At 52.4% G+C, this 19,159-nt stretch overlaps 1 protein-coding gene across 1 annotated transcript in view; it reads right to left on the bottom strand.

The window, feature by feature from the left end:
• The window catches only part of LOC144152596 (uncharacterized), a 237,301-nt gene extending 218,613 nt beyond the window's left edge, over nt 1-18,688 (bottom strand). The window contains exon 1 of the mRNA XM_077683914.1: nt 18,397-18,688. Within this exon, the coding sequence (XP_077540040.1) occupies nt 18,397-18,436 (40 nt within the window). The 5' untranslated portion in view covers nt 18,437-18,688. The remainder of the gene's footprint in view (nt 1-18,396) is intronic.
• Between the last annotated feature and the right edge of the window lie 471 nt (nt 18,689-19,159).

Genomic DNA, 19,159 nt, shown 5'->3' with positions numbered 1-19,159 from the left:
GCATGTATGACTTTTAATAAAGAAATACTGCAAATATCCCTTCTGTAATAATTTGTTGTCTTATATTTGCATGTCTTATATTTGTGGAAGCATTGCAACAAACGCGCAGTGAGTTGTTATTTGTGTGTCTGCAGCGTAGGCGGGGTTCGAGAGAAATACTACAACTGTTCGAGCACAGGGATAAATGCGAACGTTACGCGGCTTCTCTTGCTGCCGGTGCAGGAGGGCCTCCAGTGACGCGACGCGTGAATCGCCCTGTTCGCTTTTCCCTGTCGAGGTTGCTCTCGAAGCCTTTCTCTGCGCGGTTTCACGGAGAGGGGAGCTGCAGCGCCGCTGACCCGAGGATGCGCGACCGCGGATCCCGGCGTCGGGGCAACCCGGCAGAAGAGAGCGGGCCACGAAGTGAAGCTGCTGTCGCCCCAGTGCGAGCCACTCCGCGTGTTGCCGGTCTCTCGCCCAACACAAACTGCAAGCGGCGGCTGACGAGGGCGAGAGAAGCTCTCATCTCAGCGCCCCTCACGACGGATGAGAAGGCGCGGCGCGTGTCCGCTATGCACATTGGCAGCCGAAATTTCCCGCTCAGAAATGGCGTCGTAGCCGTAGCTGGAAGTATCGGGTGAAGCGTGCGTTGGCTCCCCGATAGGGCTCGCGATAGAGGCGGCCTTGGCGGTCGGCACGAGAGATGGTGCAGGTCCGCAAACGTGCCCCGCATATCCATGCGGCTTCACACCCGTCAATTCGCTTCGGGCAGTTGTGTGCTGGTAAAGGCGTCGGCGTGGTCTACATTCGTCTGCTGCCTGCACGACCAACCACAGCGGGAAGTCGCTCCTGTACGTCTTCGCGGCAGGGCCTCCGACCTTGCAGTCGGGCGTGCAGAAAGCGATACTCCCGAATACGTTCACCCGAAGGCCGCCGTGCGCACGCCCACCGGTTCCGAACGGCGGCCAGGTGCGACATCAGGTCAGAATTGTCTCAATTCCAAGCTGCCCAGACCTGATAAAATTTCCGGCACTATGCACGGCGTGGCAGCGTTTGGAAGGTCCGACCCACGGGGGAACCTGTTTGCAAGCAACAGACCGCCCATCAGTGATGACCACTGGTGGATACCGACGGGCTGCTTTCAACGGCCCCCTTTTATTAAAATTACGCTCCGAGAGAGAAATGAACATCCATTTCAGCGCAACTGGTGAGGGAAGGAAGTCAGTCTCCTCAAAGAAGGAAATCTCCTCGAACCCAGGAGGACGTGAGTCCGTGAGGCACCATTTTCAAGATCAACCGAGTGTCGGGTTTTCTCGACAGTCTGCAGCTCATGCTGCCCGCGTCGGCCATCTCTGCGTTCGCCCAGCTATCTCTCAGTGCCCGTCCCAGGCTTGCCTCCTCGGGGCAGCGGTCCCGCCGCCAACACGTCTTAAAACTGAGTTGCTGTTCGCACCTTGGGTCGTAATGAGCCGCGTACAGTCGGGATTCGAGCTTCTCCGAGTGGAATAGCTGACGAGCTTTCTTACGTGCCTTTCTACCACGCTTCGGGTAGCCAGCCTTTTCGATTCTTGTTGCCGTCATTCGTTACATTCAAGTAAAGGTTGGCTGATTTTAGTCGGGAAGCACCGATTATTGCACCGAAAAGATTTTGCACTCGCAGGTGGCAACGTAGGTATGTGTTCGCGAGCGCGTCATAATTATCGGTGCACCGACGCCGAGCGTTATGGAAAAGTCACCGTCTCCACCATCACGCTTAGAGGGCACCGGAAGCGCTTCTCCCGAGAGGTTCTTTGACAGCCGCCCGTGTCTGCTGCACGAAGGAAACCAATGAGGCGTGTCCGCGCTGTCTGGACCGTTTTTACCGAGGGGCATTCAGATATCCTTTCAACAGCATGCTACCCTGGACCGCCAGTTTAGCCTCACTTCGGGAGACACTGAGCGCTCAGTTCTTTTTCTCTTCTGCGGGGCTAGTATCACACACACACACACACACACGCGCAAATCCATTTCGAAATAAAATTTCGCCAGAGGCGCAACACGCAATGTTCATTTACCTCCTCACTGGTACAGTTGCGGGCTCTGGTGCAGCTAGCGCGTACGAGCCTCAGAAATGTCGGAATAAGCTGTTAGGTCCTATCCCACTCTCGGCGTACCTCAAAGTGGTAGGCGTGCAGTGAAGGAAGAAAAGCATGGGACTCTTCTTGACTCCTGCCTGTCCACGCAACGGCCACGCTTAACGTGTCGATGAGAGGAGAGCCCGAGCGCGCGACTGACGGCTACTGAATGCGCGTTGCAAACTGGAGGTCCCACGCGCAGCGACAGAAGCACACACGTCCTTCCCTGCCTGTTCTCAGTTGGAGGACTATTTCATGGTAACAACAGGGCCGCGAACAGGGCCGCCCGTAGGCTCACCGGGGGGATTACGCGGTCGTCCAAGCGTGTCCCCACTTGGCAGGCGGCAATCGAGAGCGGACGGCGCGTAATCGCTGCCGGTTGCAGGCCGCGTTGCTTGTCGGCGCAATCTGAGCGCGACGCGCGGCCTCGCGCAGGACTTTCCGTTTTATCGGCGGGGCCCTCCTCGAGGCTCGGACTGCTCGACCGCAACGCCGCAGCGATTCGAGGCTGGCCGGGTGGACGTTGGTTCCGCAACCAACGCTTAGTAAATTCGAGCTGCAAGAGAAAAGGGAGAAAGCTAAGCGGCGTGGACATCGTCCTGTCACGCTTCCGAGTTTGCATAGCGGATTGGGCAGCTCGCCGTCAAATCACCTCCGCTGTAAAGCGCGCTTGCCGGCCTCTGCTGTCGCCTTGAAGCAGCGGAGGAGACGGTGAACTCGGGTTCCGATACGGCCCCGTGCCGGTGTAGTGGGGTGAAGCGTGAGCGAGCTCGTCCCTGCCGGGAGGCGAATTGGTGGGCCTCAACACAGATCGGCAGCACGTGCGAGGATTTCGTAGGCCGTCAATCGTTCGCTGCTGCGGTGACCGCTTCAACCGCACTGGGCGGCTGCCCCGCGGGAAAGCGGTCACCGCGAGGCACGGCCCCGCCAGACGCAAAGCCGGCGTATAACCAGAACGGCTCGCGAAGAACGCGCACTGGGCCGCACGTGTTATGGCAGCTAACGTATGGGACAGCCAGCGCGCGACCCGAATTTCCCGATAGTACATGACCCCGTTCCGCGAGCCGGACCGTTTGCCTTGGATATATCACGCCAAAAAGGGCCGCATTGCGAGAGATGCCGGAGGATAAGTGGCCCTCCCCGAAAACAGCCTGTGCCGGCACACTTCCTCGCGATAAACATGCTTCGGCGTGCCGGCCGTTCGCGGACACGAGTTGCGCGATCGGGTTCCGCATGTCCACATGATGCGCAATGGGAGAGACAAATGGGCGCTTTGATTTGGTGGCGGAGATGAGGTGGTCCTCAAGCGCCCGATCCTGGCCTCGAGCCTGGCACGGCCAAGCCGATGTTGCTATGCATGGCATGGACATCGCAGTGCAACCACTGGCAGCACGCCGGAGGGGGGAAAATGATGAGCACGGAATTTGAGCAGCTGCAGGTTGCGGTCATTCCAACGTAGCGCCTTCCCGATAGTGTTGCGTCGACTCGAGTCGGCTGAGACGGTCCCTGAACAAATTCCTCCCACTGTGTCACGCCACGCGTTCTCTCGCGCCGCTGCGAATCATCGAGAGGCGCGCATGCACGCATGCCCATCACAGAGGGCGCGCCCGTGGGGGAAAGAGACGCGAAGGCGCGAGGCACCTCGGCGTCACTTGAATTCACACACGTGGCTCTGCAAAGAGTGAAACCAGAGACTCTGGCAGCCGTTGCCTGGCTTTCGCGGGGGCAGTGTCCAGAACGCAGCAGCGACGGAAGAAAGAAAACGCAGAGGAGCGTCTGGCGAAGGGTGAGGAGGAGGGTGGCACGCGCAGCAATGGCGTCATCTCTCTCACTGCCTTCCCTTCACTCTTGTCTCATGTGTCGCCGCCAAAAAGCGTCCTCCGCGCCCTACCCGTCTCCAGACGCTGTTCAGTTCGCAGCTAAATCAAACCACGTGAACCCCATTATCATACATTATGCAGTTGGCACTTCACACGCGGGCTTTGGATGAGCGCAGGTTGTCGACGCGCCGTTGTCCTCGTTGAGTACACCGTCTGTCTCCCCGTCTCCTCGTGTGGGCGTAGTGTGTTTCAATAAAGGAAAAATTGGCCGCATATTTGCTCCTTTTGTTGCAAATGTCGACAAAAGACGATAGTCTTTATCGACTTTTGCCAAGTTAATGCCCCCTTTCGCTCTCCCGCTCACCTATCATGCTGTTCCTCTCCCGTCTCGCTGCTTCCAAGGTAAAGACGCCAAAGGTTTGCTTAAATCATTTTAAATTCACCGCGTTCCACTGCTCCAGGCCGGGTGTCTCGATGCCAACGCTGCCGTACGGCGAAGACGCGCGTGAATCGAGGCGCCCTACTTCAACGTTTGTAGAATCGCGTTTGCCTATACTCCACGTGCGTTGCAAACAGAACGTGGAACGTATCAGTGGAACCTTTCGTAACTGTTGCTGGCTGATTTCTTAAAATGGCGCAAGAAGCTATAGTGGCGCGGGCGACATCAGGCGACGGCGCAGTGAATTTTTTTTTCTGCAGCTGATGAAATATTTAATTTCGCAAAAATCAAGCATGTATGACTTTTAATAAAGAAATACTGCAAATATCCCTTCTGTAATAATTTGTTGTCTTATATTTGCGTAACGTCTTGTTGTTATTCAACAATGTTGACAAGTATGAAAATTACACCGGACTTAGACGGGTAGATTTAGCAGTGACTATATAAGACTATTGTGCAGGTATTGTTTTACTTTGGCCGGGTGGCTGAATCGGGTCACAGATAGACAGACATACAGACAGACCAAAATTTCCGGGTTTAAGTAGCCCAAGAAAAACTATCGTCTTTAAAAAAGTAGCTTTGTCGGTAAAACGACGGGCGCTCGCTGCGTGTTCCTCCCATTCGAGTCCAGGTTCGATTCCCGGTGGCAGCAGCAATTTCTTTCGTTTAGCCTGACGTTTTCTGTTGACGACCCCACGAAAATATCCCTTCTCAGTTGCCGTACACTGCTTCGCAGTAAAAGTGCCAGCCCAAAGTGATTCGATGAGCACGCGGTCAGCACAGCACACTGAATGTAACGCAGGAGCCCGTCTACGGTAACGCGCCCTGCGCAGTATCAATTCGACCCGCATAAAGACGGCCCCGTGTAACGACTTCCCACCTTTTTCATGCGCTAATAACTGAAACACTTGCCCCCGTGTGCATCCACACACAAACCTACCAGTTTACGGATAATAAATTCGACGAACGTTCAGGAGTTCTTGCATTTCCAAGCAATGCAGTCCCCCCCACCCCCCCTAAAAAAAAAGAAAAAGAAAACTGCAGGCAATAGTTTTCTTCAGAATAGTGGTCATCGGGAAGCGAGGTAGGACGAAGAGGCAACAGCGAGTGGCGGCATGGCAGGAGCACATGCACGTTGCACAAGCTCGGACGAGACGGCGAGCCACGCCGTAAGCAAAGCGGATGTCATCGCGCTCACCCTCGGCGCTCATCCTGCTGGCGTCGCCAGCAGAAGCGGGAAACGTTATCCCGAATTCCAGTGTAGTAGCAAACGAGCCTGTCCCGAGGGAAAAGCTGGCGGCCGGGGCGCGCGTGCGTGTACAGTCAAACCCGATTATAACGAACCCGGATAGAGCGAATTATGCTATATATCGAACTAAAGACAATCCACTACGAAAATGCATGTGAAGCATGTTCCTTATAACGAAATTCACATCGGATATATCGAACTCAGCGCGCCTACCATTGCCACCGATATGCACGGTCTTGGAGCGGCGATTGAGACGCTAATTGGTAATGATTGAGCCTCGCATGGAGCGACGTGACGCCTCACACCTTCCGTAACTGTTTCCTATGCACGGGATTCACGACGGAACCCATCCAGTCAGCGAGTCTGGACCGAGCATCGGTGAACTGCGCAAGGAGCACGCCAACGTTCCAGATGCTGTACCAGAAGAAGTGTTCTTTGGGGAATTCCTGAGCGCCAACGGCGACTTTGCCGTTCCCCAGGCACAGGCAGCGTCGCTGATGTCATGGCAGCTGGCGGTGCCACAACGCTTTATGAAGCGCTTTTGCCAGTCCATGTGCTCCTCCAGTATTGCTTCCATATTGAAAGGCACGCACTTGAAGTGGTGCAAACCATGTCTCGTGTAGAGAATGCGGTGCTAGCTGGTGCCGTCACAATGAAAGCGAAAACGAAAATCGCCGCTTTTTTTTTGCAAAGTGGGCAGTGAAGGCGGAAAGTAGCTTTATTGCATGCGACAAATGCATCGTTCTCTGTAAGGATACTTTAGGTGTTAGTTTCTCTATGTGGCAATGGCAGGGGGTTCGCGTGTATTGGCAACTGGTGACAAAAAATGTTGTTATAGACGGGTTGGGCCATATCGAACTATTGGGTATATCGAACTAATCGCGGTGCATATCACAGTTTGGCTTCCACCTGAAAGGACTGTTTCGAAGCGGCATCTGCGTATGACGTCACGTTCCAGCGACTGCGCACGTAAAATCGCAACCCATAGAACCCTGTTTAGGGCTGACTAACGCCGTGACAACAAAGCTACCCTCTTTCCCAGGCCAGAGAAACAAGCGACCAGAAAGACGAATCCGCGGAGCGCCCAAAAGGGTGAGGCCTCGGCGTCCCAAAATTAGAGTACGCGTGCTAAAGACGATTCGGAGCGAATCCGTTGCACACGCCACCGGTTTGCGTATCGAGTGTTCAAGAAAACAAGGGCACACTCCCAGAAATGGCAGAAGGCAGGCTTCACCACAAAGCACCTCCAGCAGGACCGCTCAACGTGGCGAAATTGGGCGAGCTGTCGTCCGAGCGCCGATTGCATTCTGTACTCTAGACGCGTGCTGGTCTTCGTCCTTCACCCGATTCGCACATTTCGGCCCGGTGATCAGCACATCGCTTCTCGGCCTTTTGGCTAAGATCAAAGTATCGTTGATCAGCGACCTGCGGCGATTTCTCGGAGAGCAGGCTGGGTCACGACGTGAGCGGGAGCTGGCAAAGGAACAACACTGGTGCACGCACGGAAAATGGTTTTCATATCTGTATCGACCTTTTTTGTGTGGTGCGCTTTGTGAGTATTCGCATTTCTGACCACAACTGAGTAAGCAGGTGTCTCACGGGAACTGCGAGTCTCAGTGAAACTAGATATAAAACTGCAGTTCGTGCGACTGCATGCACTTTCAGGAGACACACGATTGTTGTGCGTCATGCGACACTGAAATATTGAGTCCTCAGGTTCAGACGAGGTAACCCACGGTTCCCGCTGCTGCGCCAGAGGTGCCGCCATAGCAGGCGAGGTGAACTAACCCTCCGCAGCATTTCCTTTATACAACAGCCGCAGGATAACTATCGCCCCGTGGACAAGGTGCTCAAAACAACCATTGATGAAACGTGGGTGCGCAGCAGCCGTTATTGTTTGCAAGCGTTAGTGGAAAGCGACCGTAACCTGCACTTGCTGCGCAGACTAAATGCGCAAGACGGCGGAGGAAGCTGGGCGGCGAAAGCGCGAAGGAATTTCCGCTATGCGCCGCTATGTGGACGCCTCTGTGCACGCTGTCCACGTAGCAGCAACGCAAACAGGCCTGCCTAGCGACTCCGCATTCGGCAACAAGCTGCCTCCGGCTGCAGGCGCCATGCGAGGGCCGACACCCGGAGGGATGAGTTGCAGCTGCTCTCCGCGAGCGGCCGCCGTGCCTCGCACGCGGCGCCGGCCCAGCGAGGGATTCTAGCGCAGTCTGTAGCTGCTCCGCTTTGCGCTCCCATTTGGCGGGGTGGTTAGCAGAACGCCTTATAGCACACTTTATGAAACCACGACTGCTTGGGAGGCTAGAAAGGCCTTTCCTTTTCTGGCTCAGGGTGAGACTGGAGACACACACGAGACGCTAAAACGCAAATTTTCTTTCCCCTTATACGTGTAGTGGGCGCCAGTTTGATTGCATAGTCGCGTAAGGCGAGATATTCTTTATCTCGGCGGGGGCTCCCTCGATGCGGCCTACGGGGCACACCGCTTTTTCGAGCGACACATTTCTCGCGTTCTAGGCTTGCACACAGTGACTGTCGGAAATTGCACATCTTCTGGTGTTCCATAGCCTGCACCTAAAAGCCCGCTTGTGGCCTGAATGTCCAACGAGAGGAAAGATCCAACGAGACGAAAGGTCCAATTCGTCACGTGATCAGCGAGCCTGAATGTCCAACGAGACGGAAGGTCCACCGATTCTGAAGGTCCAATCGAGCCTGAATGTCCAACGAGACGAAAGATCCACTGAGTCTGAAAGTCCAATCGAGGCTAAATGTCCAACGAGATGAAAGGTCCACTGATACGAACGGTCCAACAATACTAAGGCCCCACATTTTCATTCAAGACACGCATTTTTTTTTAAGATTAAGCCGATAGCGATAGGTTCAAGTGTGTTGTGCCAAACGTTACACTACGTTAATAAAATGAACGTTGTGACAGTGGAGGTAGTCGTCTGCAGGCCTCACTTTTGCGTCAATATAAAGCGTTGGACATGAACGTGCCGTACCGCATGGCTTCCGTCAATCTCCCCAGAATAGTTCCACCATAAAACTAGAAGAAACTGTGATTTTGAGTGTGAAAATCTATAAGACTAATCGGTTTGTTCGTGGCACAGAGTACCATCGTATGATTAATGGCGTGTGAGACTGGCCCGGAAATCACAAACTTTCGGCAATTATTCTAAGCTGGAAAACGAACACCTGCTCAATTGATTTTTTAGCAACGTATGGGCTATCTTCTCGAGTTAGCTGGAACACTCCTTAATGGTTGACTAGAATTAACGTGCACACAAAATCATCTCAACCGCTTTGAGAATAAATAATTGCATTCAAGCTGCATCGGCGGCTGGCGCTCTCTCTCTTGTTCTTTCCTTCGTTTCACGTATAGTTGTCCATCCCCCAATAGTTGGTATGTCCCTCCATCCGAGAGCGATATCCAACAGCGGTATCCATTATCCCGATATCCATTATGAAAATATTAAACGTGTTAAAACATGGATTTCGGAATAGAATATACAGCCAGTATTTTGCGGACAGCATGCATGGTGGAGGGCTACAGATTAATTGATGATGCCTAATGATCTATAACGTGCGCTCAAATGCAGACACACTGATGCTTTTGCGTTTCCTACGTTTCCCTGCGTAGTCACCAACCGCAAGTTTTTGCTCAGCAACGCAGTCAGTACCTTGCACACTCAGCGGCCGGTGCGGAGTAAATTAAACATAAAGGGGAACGTAATGTGCGTATTGTTCTATTACGTTACCGCTGTCGTCGTGTTCCGTAAAATGTCAATGTTGTTCAATTGTTCGTATTGTTTTTCACTTAACAAAACGCCTTTCAGGGCTGCTATGGAGTTTAGTGGGGGACCAAAGGCTGGCTCCATCGAATGATGCTGTTGCATTTGGCCTTCTTAACACCTTTAAAAAAGAGACAGGTAAAGACCTAAACAAAGAAAAATAGAAGAGAATTATGAAGACGTGGCAGCAGCGGTTTCACTGAAATTCCGAGTATGTATTCGCACAGGTTGCCATTTCCTCTTAGTGTTTCCACTTCGCGCACAATTTTCTACTAGTTCCCTTGTTACGCTGGTCTACTGAACACAAGCTATATAAAGGTATCTGCCTTTTGAAAATTCCGCTTTCTCATTCGGAAGTGCCACACTTGGCGAGTAAGCTTTATAGGACGATTTTTTCTATGTTCTAGAGTTCATACCTCTCGATTACGCAGAACTGTAAATAAATAGAATTACTGAAAAAAAGTATTTACCGGCATCAGTGCAACACGTGCATTATGCCCAAACAAGAGCACCAAATATAGTTTCACCGAAGGCTTGAAGACGCTCTGAGCCTGTATGGTCAAAATATTTGCCTTTTCAGCTTCCTGCGTGGTAAAAAGTATGAAGTGGGAATAAATTTGAGACTAAATGGAAAATATCTGCTGTAGCTGTCCATTTTTTTTCTTTTCTAGCGTGTATTTTACGGCTAACCCTGGTCATCGAATTTTTTAGTTAAATGTATGAGGTTAAGCTATAGTGTAAAACTTTTGGAAAGATAAACGCAGATCGTTGGTGTACACCATAAAGCATTTTTAGGCCCAAGGCAACCTTAGGAAGCATATCTTACGTCTTTTATATGCTTTGTTGAAATATTGTTTTAGAAGTTGTTCTCATGCGAACGCTATTTCAAGTTGCTCAATAAAAAGTGTTTGGTAGTGAAATAGGGTAGGCCTTAACACGTGCAATGAAGCGAAATTAATGAGACACATTACTGAGATAACATGAGTGCGCCTTGGTTAAAAAGGGAGCCATATCAAAACTTGTGGCGCGATTTCAGTTATTGAGTTTTGCTGCACACCCCATAATGTGAGAAAAAATTGTGCCAAGTTTTACCAGTATCACGCAGAAGTTATGAATGTTTGCGTTTGAACCAATCGCCAAAAATATTAATCCTGAGGAAGACACGACAGAATTCAAAGACGCGCAGCGCATGCACATGATAAGCCTAAATTGCAGCTAGCTGCCTTCGGTCTTGCTCTTGTCTGATTTATATAATGCTTCATTGGACTCGCTGAATAATGACGCCTCTAGGTCGGCCTCGCAGATCGACTTCCTTGTATTGCTTGCTGGCAAACTTTCATTTGTTTGCCTATTGTTATATACTTACCATATTGTGGCTGCCAATAAGAACAGCTATCAGACACAGTAGGCCATCCAGAAAGCAATAAGCTGCTTTTTTGACGCCCCCTCAGAGCCTCCGGAACTCTAACAACACATACAAAATATTGCGCGTCCGCATGTTCAGAATTCGGGCTTGCTCTTGTGACAGCGTGAAACACAATAACACCATTTGTATAAGTGGACGCGAAATTTAAACGAAATACCAGAAGAGAAGATATTCAAGTTGGATGGAATGACACATCAAACTTACGCCTTGATGAGACCGAAGTGAGAATATACAACCCTCATCCGCATCGACCCCTTCTCATGGGCTGCGAGCAGTTGACGGAAACTCGCGCGCGTACGCGGTGAGTGTCAGGCGATGGTCGTAGCATCCTCCTTTTTTGGATGGAAGAGCACGTGAACGTTTGCTTAGCGCTCACGTTCCTGCCATGTGCATGAAGCCCGGGAACATTATTTTTTCTCTGATGTTATTGCACACCAAAAAACCCAAGGAAAACCCTTATACTTTGCCCGAATGGTAAAACAGGTCCGAATGAAAAAACTGAAGTCCTATTTAGGCACTCTCAGTAACGTACTCGCGACCAAGTGTAACGGAGTATTTTTGGTTACATACTGCCGCTACTGTAGCATGAAGATTGCAGTGAAGAAGTCGAAACGTTGAAGAGGTTTTAAAGGTTAACTTGTTTACTTTACTGATGACATTGGTGACATTTAGCACATGCGAACTTGAAACAGTTACACTTATTACATAGATTAAAAAGACAGTCAAAAGATTAAGGGTACTTAGCGGGACATATATATATAGCTGGCGGGCGAAGGGCTCCCGGCGGGAGGGCATGACGACGGGCGGCAGAGTTTCTGAAGTGAGCTGGTGCAGGCCGCCCTCTCGCCTCTCGCTCGCTCCCCATAGCCAGAAAGGCCGCGTTATATTTACTTCAAGTGGTCCTGTGGGGGGCGTATTGGGGAAAAAAGCGCATCCTAGCGTGTGCGGACGCTAGGGAACAAGGCTAAGGCACACCCGCAGCCAATCAGGAAGACGCTTCTTAGCTCCAATCAGACATGTCCCCGCCAAAGTGAAAAGGACCAAAAACACAGACACAAGGTTTCGACTCGAAAACGCGCACTCGGAGAACCACGCATGTAAAGAAAGTAGTTTAGAAAAAACGCACTAAAGTAAACAGGGGAAAAGGGAAGGTTGTCGGAAGAACACTGAAGACACGGAGCCCGAACGCGACCAGCGCACACGCCACGGGGGGGCATGGAACGCCGCGGCCGCGGTAACAGGAGATGCGTCGATGGTCCCTCTCGAGAGCCGCGTCTCCTGGGTCGGCCGACGGGCCAACACACCCTCCGCATGCGTTTCTTAGAAAAGCTGGGCCTCGGTGGCCGAAGAGGGATGCTAAAAAATTGAAAAAAGCAAACGGAACGGGGGCTTCGCGACACAAGCTTGCTTTCGTCAATAGCGTTGCAAGCAGACTCAAATTTTACGACGGAAATCAGAGGTTCCAGGCGTACATTTCACTTCAAATTATCATGTAAAAGTTATTGCACGTGTAAATGCAGAAGGTCCCACAATCATATTGCGGTAGAGGGCATTCAAGGTAACTTCAAAGTGCTCCGGACATTCACTTAATAGTAAGAGCCTGAATGTCCAACGAGGCGAAACATCCACCGAGACGGAAGGTCCAATCGAGCCTGAATGTTCAACGAGACGAAACATCCAAGGAGACGAAAGGTCCAATCGAACCTGAATGTCCAACGAGATGTAAGATCCAACGAGACGGAATATCCACTGTTGGACCTTCCGTCTCGTTGGATCTTTCATCTCGTTGGACTTTTGGACGCTGAATCATAAGAGCCCCTTCCCGGCTTGGCTGTTTCATGTTAATTTCTATTCGACCATGTTTATATTGTCGCGAAACCGAGGTTTGTTGATGTTTTCTGGTTGTCTTGAGTTCTGTGCCCGCAGCCAGGGCTCTTTCTTCCAAGTGCTTTGTGTGAGAACGGTTCGGACGCGGCGATGCCCTGGCCCCCTTTTTTTCTGAGAAACTCCTCCAGCGTGTGTGTTTGCCCGCCAGCCGACCAAGAGACGCGGTTTTCGAGGGGGACCATCGTCCCAGCTGCGCCGCAGTGGCGTCTCCTTCCCCCCGTGGCGTGTGCGCTGGTCGCCCTCGGGCTCCGGGTCCTTCAGACGACCTCTCTGTCTTTTCCACTCTTTACTTAGTGCGTTTTGTCTGAACTACTTTCTTTACACGCATAATTCTCCAAGCGCGCGTTTTCGGCTTCGACCTTGTGTCTGTGTTTGATTTTCCTTTTCACTTTGGCGGGAACATAGCTGATTGGAGCTAAGAAGCGTCTCGCCGATTGGCTGCAGATAGCCTTGTTCCATTAGGTCCGCACGCACCAGGATGCACTTTTTACCCCAAATACGCCCCCCACCGGACCGCTTGAAGCGAATATAATGCGGCTCCGCTGGCTATTGAGGGCGGAAGCTGCACCGGTCGTCGGTCGTCGGGGCCAGACGCCGGGAGCCCTTCGCCCGCCAACTATGTTTCTTTAAGTACTCTTGATTGCCTGTTTTCTCCTATTTTTATGTATCAGTTGTAGCGTTTTGCCTCTGTTTTAAATCGAAGTGTCAATAATTAAACAAGTTAACCTTCTAAACCTCTATAACCTTCGAGCGCTTCATCGCCGGTCTCATCCTTCCACAGTAGCGGTGCTGGACCAAATTATGCCGTAACAATATTGAAGGCTACTACAAAATTTCTGCAACGAAAATGACGATTTCTTTTTTTCTGAATTAGTGGACGGTTTTAGTGCAACGAAAATGACGATTTCTTTTTTTCTGAATTAGTGGGCGATGTCGTGGTCAGAGGTCAATTTTCTCTGATAAATTTCACTAACTAGAATAGGTTTTCCAGTCAAATGGTATCCAATTCACCACTCTATAGCTTTAGGAATCGGAAGCAGAGCGAATATAAAGGATACGTTTGGATTTCCGCTGCTTTGATCTTTAGCTTGATCTATGCTCTCAATTGTGGTTTTCCTGCAATGTCGTAATTGGTCCAGCCGTAGCAGCGGAGTTGTAGTAGTGGTAGCTGCACTCTTAATTGGGAAAATCTCATCTCGTAATTATGTTTGAAGAAACTGCCACGCTGCAGCTGCGTCTACATGCCATGGTCACTGGATGAAGGTTATGCTTGCGCGCGCCCTCGTCGTGGGAAGCAGATTGCGGCAGAATTCGTCTGCTTGGCCACCAGGTGAACTCGCGTCCCCCAAAACACTTCACTTGTCGCCGGGGCGGCGGATCGCAATGTGAGAAAGAATTCGGCAGCCCCCGTTGCGTGATCTGAGCGGCGACACAGGCGAACAGTGACGTAAATGCGGACGCGCTTTAAACGGGCCCCGCCAGGCGGGCAGAGTCGGCAGCAGAGTTTCCAGCGCTGCGTCGCGCAACCGCGCCGTCGCCGAGCGCGGCGGAAAGGCTCTCGGCGAGCGCGCAGCTTTTATTTCCGACCCGCGGCGACGAAAATCCGCCGCACGCGGCAGTGGCGGTGCGTGCCTGCTATCCTGGCGCGCCATCGCACTCTGCCCGATCTGGGTCGGCCGGCGAAGAAAAGCAGCAGCAGCAGCCGGTGCCGTTTAACTCGGTCCACGCAGCCGGGCTGAATCGAGGCGAGCAGAAGGAGCAGGCCCGGCGCGTGGGCAACTCGATGTGGCGGCGGCGAGGCAAGAGCAACAAAACCACGGCGCGGGCCGCTTCTGCGGGGAGCCGCGCTCGACGGAACCCGATCAAGCGGAGCAGCCACAGCCGGCCGGCGGGAAGCAGTCGCCGGAATCGGGGCGAAAATTGAAACTAGGACTCACGAACCTCAACCACGCTCGCCTTTGGGGCTGTACAGCGGCAGAACACCACGAACTTCGATAAGCACACCAGTAGCGTGCAACAAAAATGATGCTTTTGCGCGTTGCACGACGCACCGCGACACGCTGTCCTCGCCCAGTGCAGGCGGCGGAGTTTAAGTCGCACGTCGCGTAAAGATGTCAGCCATCGTAGAATTTATTGGCGCCGATGGGCCAAGTGTAAAGCACACGTAGCCAGTGAGGAAGATGACCGTAGAAAACTTCTGTGAGATGGTAAGTTTCCGCCTACTCCCACCGCGAGCCATACGCGTGGTTCAGGTTTCAGATCTTTCTCTGCTGACGCAGCAATGAGGCCAATCTTTAATTGTACCAACACACACCGCACGGGAATGTTCTGAGTTCTATCGGTAAATGATGTAACTAGTGGAGCCGAGTTGAAACGTAAATTTTCACAAAGCGGATTCGGTTCCATTTCATCTCGATATGCGAGCAGCGAAAACGTAGTCTAAGGCGCCCTCTGCCACCTGGCTCGGTTTAATGGGTGCTCACTTCGTCCGATCTCATGCACACGCTGACCCGCTCACAGAAGGAGCTCGCTGAAGTTCTTTTATTTGCCATTTAAGTTCTGAATTCCTATGCCTCGCCATTGAAAAGAAGTGCGCGAACTCAAGTATCTTCGGGTTTCAAAGATTTTTTTTTGTGCATAACTGATATCTCAGGGTTATTTCTCTAATACTTGAGTAACTTGTCAACAAAAAACTTTGACCTGCCGTCTAAAATTCCTTCCGCAATTAGGTATAGCCGACCGTCGAGTCTGGGTTAAATTAGGCCAGCGCAATCGAAACTATGCGCTCGCCCACACCGGACAGGGCGCGAATAGGCGTGTCTGCGACGTTATTAAGTCTCAGAGTTATGGAAAGCACGACACGCTGTGTATATTTTAGGAATTAATTTGCACGACCCCGTTAGCGGAACGTCGCGAGTGACGATTGCTTCAGTTTGGAACTGCTTTGTCACTTCTTCACGCTTGTCGCTGCCACGGACAGCCACGCAGGCTACAAGATCGGCGCGATGCAAATTTCTGTCATCGCTTGTGCTAACAGGGGAAGCAGAAATGGTTCGAGATCACCTAACCACTTTGATCCTACGTGAACAAGAATTGGCGCCTCTTATCTCTAGATCTTTATACCCAGGAATTCATTGTGGCTGCAGACAGGGCAACCCGAGTCGCTAAAGCCCTGCAATGGCCGATGTCGAGGCAGCGATATCGCGATCGGATCAGCAGTATGCGTTCCAAGAGGTCGGCCCCAAACCCCATCGAGGCCCACGGCCGACAAGTGCGAACCTGCGCTTATCACACTTACCGCGCGGGCATAGCATCTACTCCAAACCTACCACTGGAGCTCATCGTGCACATTACGAGTGCAATACAAAGGCACGGAAACTAGCATTCAGGTGCCCGGAAAGCGTGTATATAGTTCTTCTGGCAGATCGTGCGTGGCTGAGCACTTCTTGGGTACTATCAGCGGGGATGCGGCTCATGAAATTCTCTGAATCACGCTACGAAATAATGGAAGGAGCGATAATTATCCTTTATTATGCCCCACGAAGGTCTACGAGGAAATGTAGATTATTGTTTCGCGATTCATAACACTGCACGGAAGAAAACCAACAAACAAAAGTCTCGTACGCTGTTAGTATTCCACTCTAAAATTTTACCGGCGTCTCATTTAAAATGAAAATATCAGTGAAACAACCTTATCGTACTACGTAGCGGTGATACGTTGTCACAACCTCAACCTCTGCACCACTCACCCCACCAGAAACCAAAGAGGGAAAAATAATGCCGGCTTCATTGAGGCTTCTACTCCTGCATCGAATTTGGGGCAGGTGTAGAAAGGCTGTCTGCATGGTGCAGCAAGAAACCAGCCGCAGACAAGAAAAGAGGCCCGAATGCGGGAGGCAGGTGTGCTCGGCGGCCGGGCGTGCTATGCGCTGTCCTGGGATGGATGTAGATCAATACGGCGGCCGCGCATACGGCCCGGTAGCAGGACGCGTAGGAAGTGGGAAACCTTGGAGGAGAAATTTTTACTCTCAGCCGAGCGGCCTTGCCGGTATACTTGGTGATATCAGCCTCCTTTCCTTCGATTTCTCTCATTTGGCGTTGTTTCCACTTGTCGCGGCGCTAAGCGAAAGCAGCTGCCAAGATCGAATGCTCGCAGCGGACACCGATAGGGCGCGCGTGGTCGCCACGCTTGTGTTGTCCCGCTGTGCGCGGCCTCGAATTGGATCCAATTGGCGACCGAGATTGGAGCGATGCTTTCCTTTCAGCTGGGCCCCGAATGAAATTTTTGAGCGACGTTAACAAGTATCTATACACGCTGCCGCTTTCTTCGTGTCAAGGACGAACCACATGTGCGCCTTCCACAAGTGGCACAAAAACATCGAAGGGCTCGAATTCATGAGCAGAACAGTGTCGCAAAGATTGATTGATTGATTGTGGGGTTTAACGCGCCAACGCAACGCAGGCGATGAGGCGCGCCGTAGTGGAGGGCTCCGGATTAATTTTGACCACCTGGGGATCTTTATCGTGCGCCGAAATCTCGTACACACGGGCGTTTTTGCTTTTCGCCTCCATCAGAAAAGCGGCCGCCGCGGCCGGGAATCGAACCCGCGACCTCGTGCTCAGCAGCGCAACGCCTTAGCCACTGAGCCACCGCGGCGGGTAGTGTCGCAAAGAGCGTTTGCTGTTTTTCTCCTTCGGCCGCCAAGGCTTCTTCTTGGAAACGCATGCAGAGCGCGTTTTCGAGGCGCTCGGCCGCAAGACGGGCTGCGAAGCACATGCTTGGCCGAGCGTCCCCGCGGGTCTCGAGTTTCCAGCTTGTCGAACCTTCCGCGCCCCCTGTGGCGCTCGGGTCGGGCTCCGAGCCCTGTCTCTATACTTCACTTCCAACGGCCACTTCTGCCTTTTCCACTCTTTACTACAGTGTTTTGTCTCAACCACCTTATACACGTCAGCAATTCTCCTACCGAAGTGCGCGTCTTCGGGTTCAAACTTTGTGTGTGTTAGTGATTGGTCCCTTTCTGTTTGGCGGGAGCATGGCTAATTGCAGTTAAGAAGCGTCTCCCCCATTGGCTGCAGAAGGTGCTTCCAGAATGCTCCGATGTGGCCCGTGGATGCGGTTGAAGCAAACATAAGTCGCTTCGCAGGGTTCACGGGGCGGCTGCCGACGTCTCACTCCAGTGGCGCTGCCGCCCGCCGTTACACCGGGAGACCGGCATCCAGCCAGTTCCGTTAACTACTCTCGCTCTCTCGACTATTTCCTCGTTTCCGGTAATAAGTGTGCTGTAAAATTCCTGTGTGTTAAAGGTCAGCCAATGTTACCAGTAAATTAAACCACTTAACTATAAAACCCCTGAATTGTCTCGGCACTGGCCATCGCCATGCTATTGTAGCGGCAGCGATCGTTACACCAGCGTGGCTGGGAGGAAGGGACTGAAATGCCATTTCGTAAGTGGACAGACATACGGCGTACTGACTGGACAAAATGTATGAATGAACACAAAGTACGAGAAATGAGCTGTCACACGTTCGGGTACTATCCGACTGACGTATGTCGCACAACAAGTGATGCTCCGAAAGAGCATTCTTCTTTGCCGAAGTGGATAACAGTTGAGGTGCAACAATTGAAGAAGACTAAGGATGCTGCCGACCGAGAAGCTCTCACGTGTGTGCCGAAGAACTGCCACTTACCGAGAAGCAGGAGGACGGCGGAGAGGCAGGTGGTATCCATAGCTGTGAGCCCGCAGCGGGAGTGACGAGTAAGCGGTGGCCGAGCAGACGTCACGAATTGCAGAGCGCCGCAACGTCCAGCGGTGCGGTGTTCACGCAGAGTACGGAGCGAGAAGCATCCGAGTTCTTCCAGCTCGCATCCGGGCGTCTCTGGCGCGGAGAGCACTGGCGGCCAGCATCCGAAGCGTCACAACGCACAAAGCGGAATGCCCGCACCGGCGCCTCTTTTCTTCTCGTGAGACGCGCGGCCAAGACGAGCCAGTTTGACCGGTACAGAGCGCCATTGGCCGTCGCTCGGGGCAACCGGCACGACGCTCTCGCTCCCATTGGCCCGTCCGCATGCTCCCAACGTGGTCCTTTTCCGCTTTGCTTTCTTTCGCTGGGGCCGCCATCGGGGTCCGGTCGCGCACTGCTCCGCTTGCCGGCGCGCTGGTTGGAGCGCTTGTTTTCCAGCGTTCCGGCCCCTCGCACCGGCATCGATTACACGCACGGGACTCTCGAGGCCCGACTGCAAAAACATGCGCGGCTCTTCTCTTTACTCCTTGGCCCAGTGTTGAGTTACCGCACGCCGGTGCTATCACTTTTCGCGCCGCGCTCGCGATGCGCACTGTGGTTGTAAGCTGCACTTGTCTGGCCGCCGCCTCGGCAGCTGGGGGCCGAAGAGCACGGACGTTGCAAAAGCCCCTTCCAGCCGGCGGCTGCTGCTGCTTCGTGCCACACGTTG

This window comes from Haemaphysalis longicornis, unplaced genomic scaffold, assembly GCF_048455015.1.
Source record: "Haemaphysalis longicornis isolate Haplotype H1 unplaced genomic scaffold, Haemaphysalis longicornis Haplotype H1 scaffold_9, whole genome shotgun sequence".
NCBI lineage: Eukaryota > Metazoa > Arthropoda > Arachnida > Ixodida > Ixodidae > Haemaphysalis > Haemaphysalis longicornis.
The sequence above is the reverse complement of the archived record's forward strand: the minus strand, read 5'-3'. Positions and strand labels throughout refer to the sequence as shown.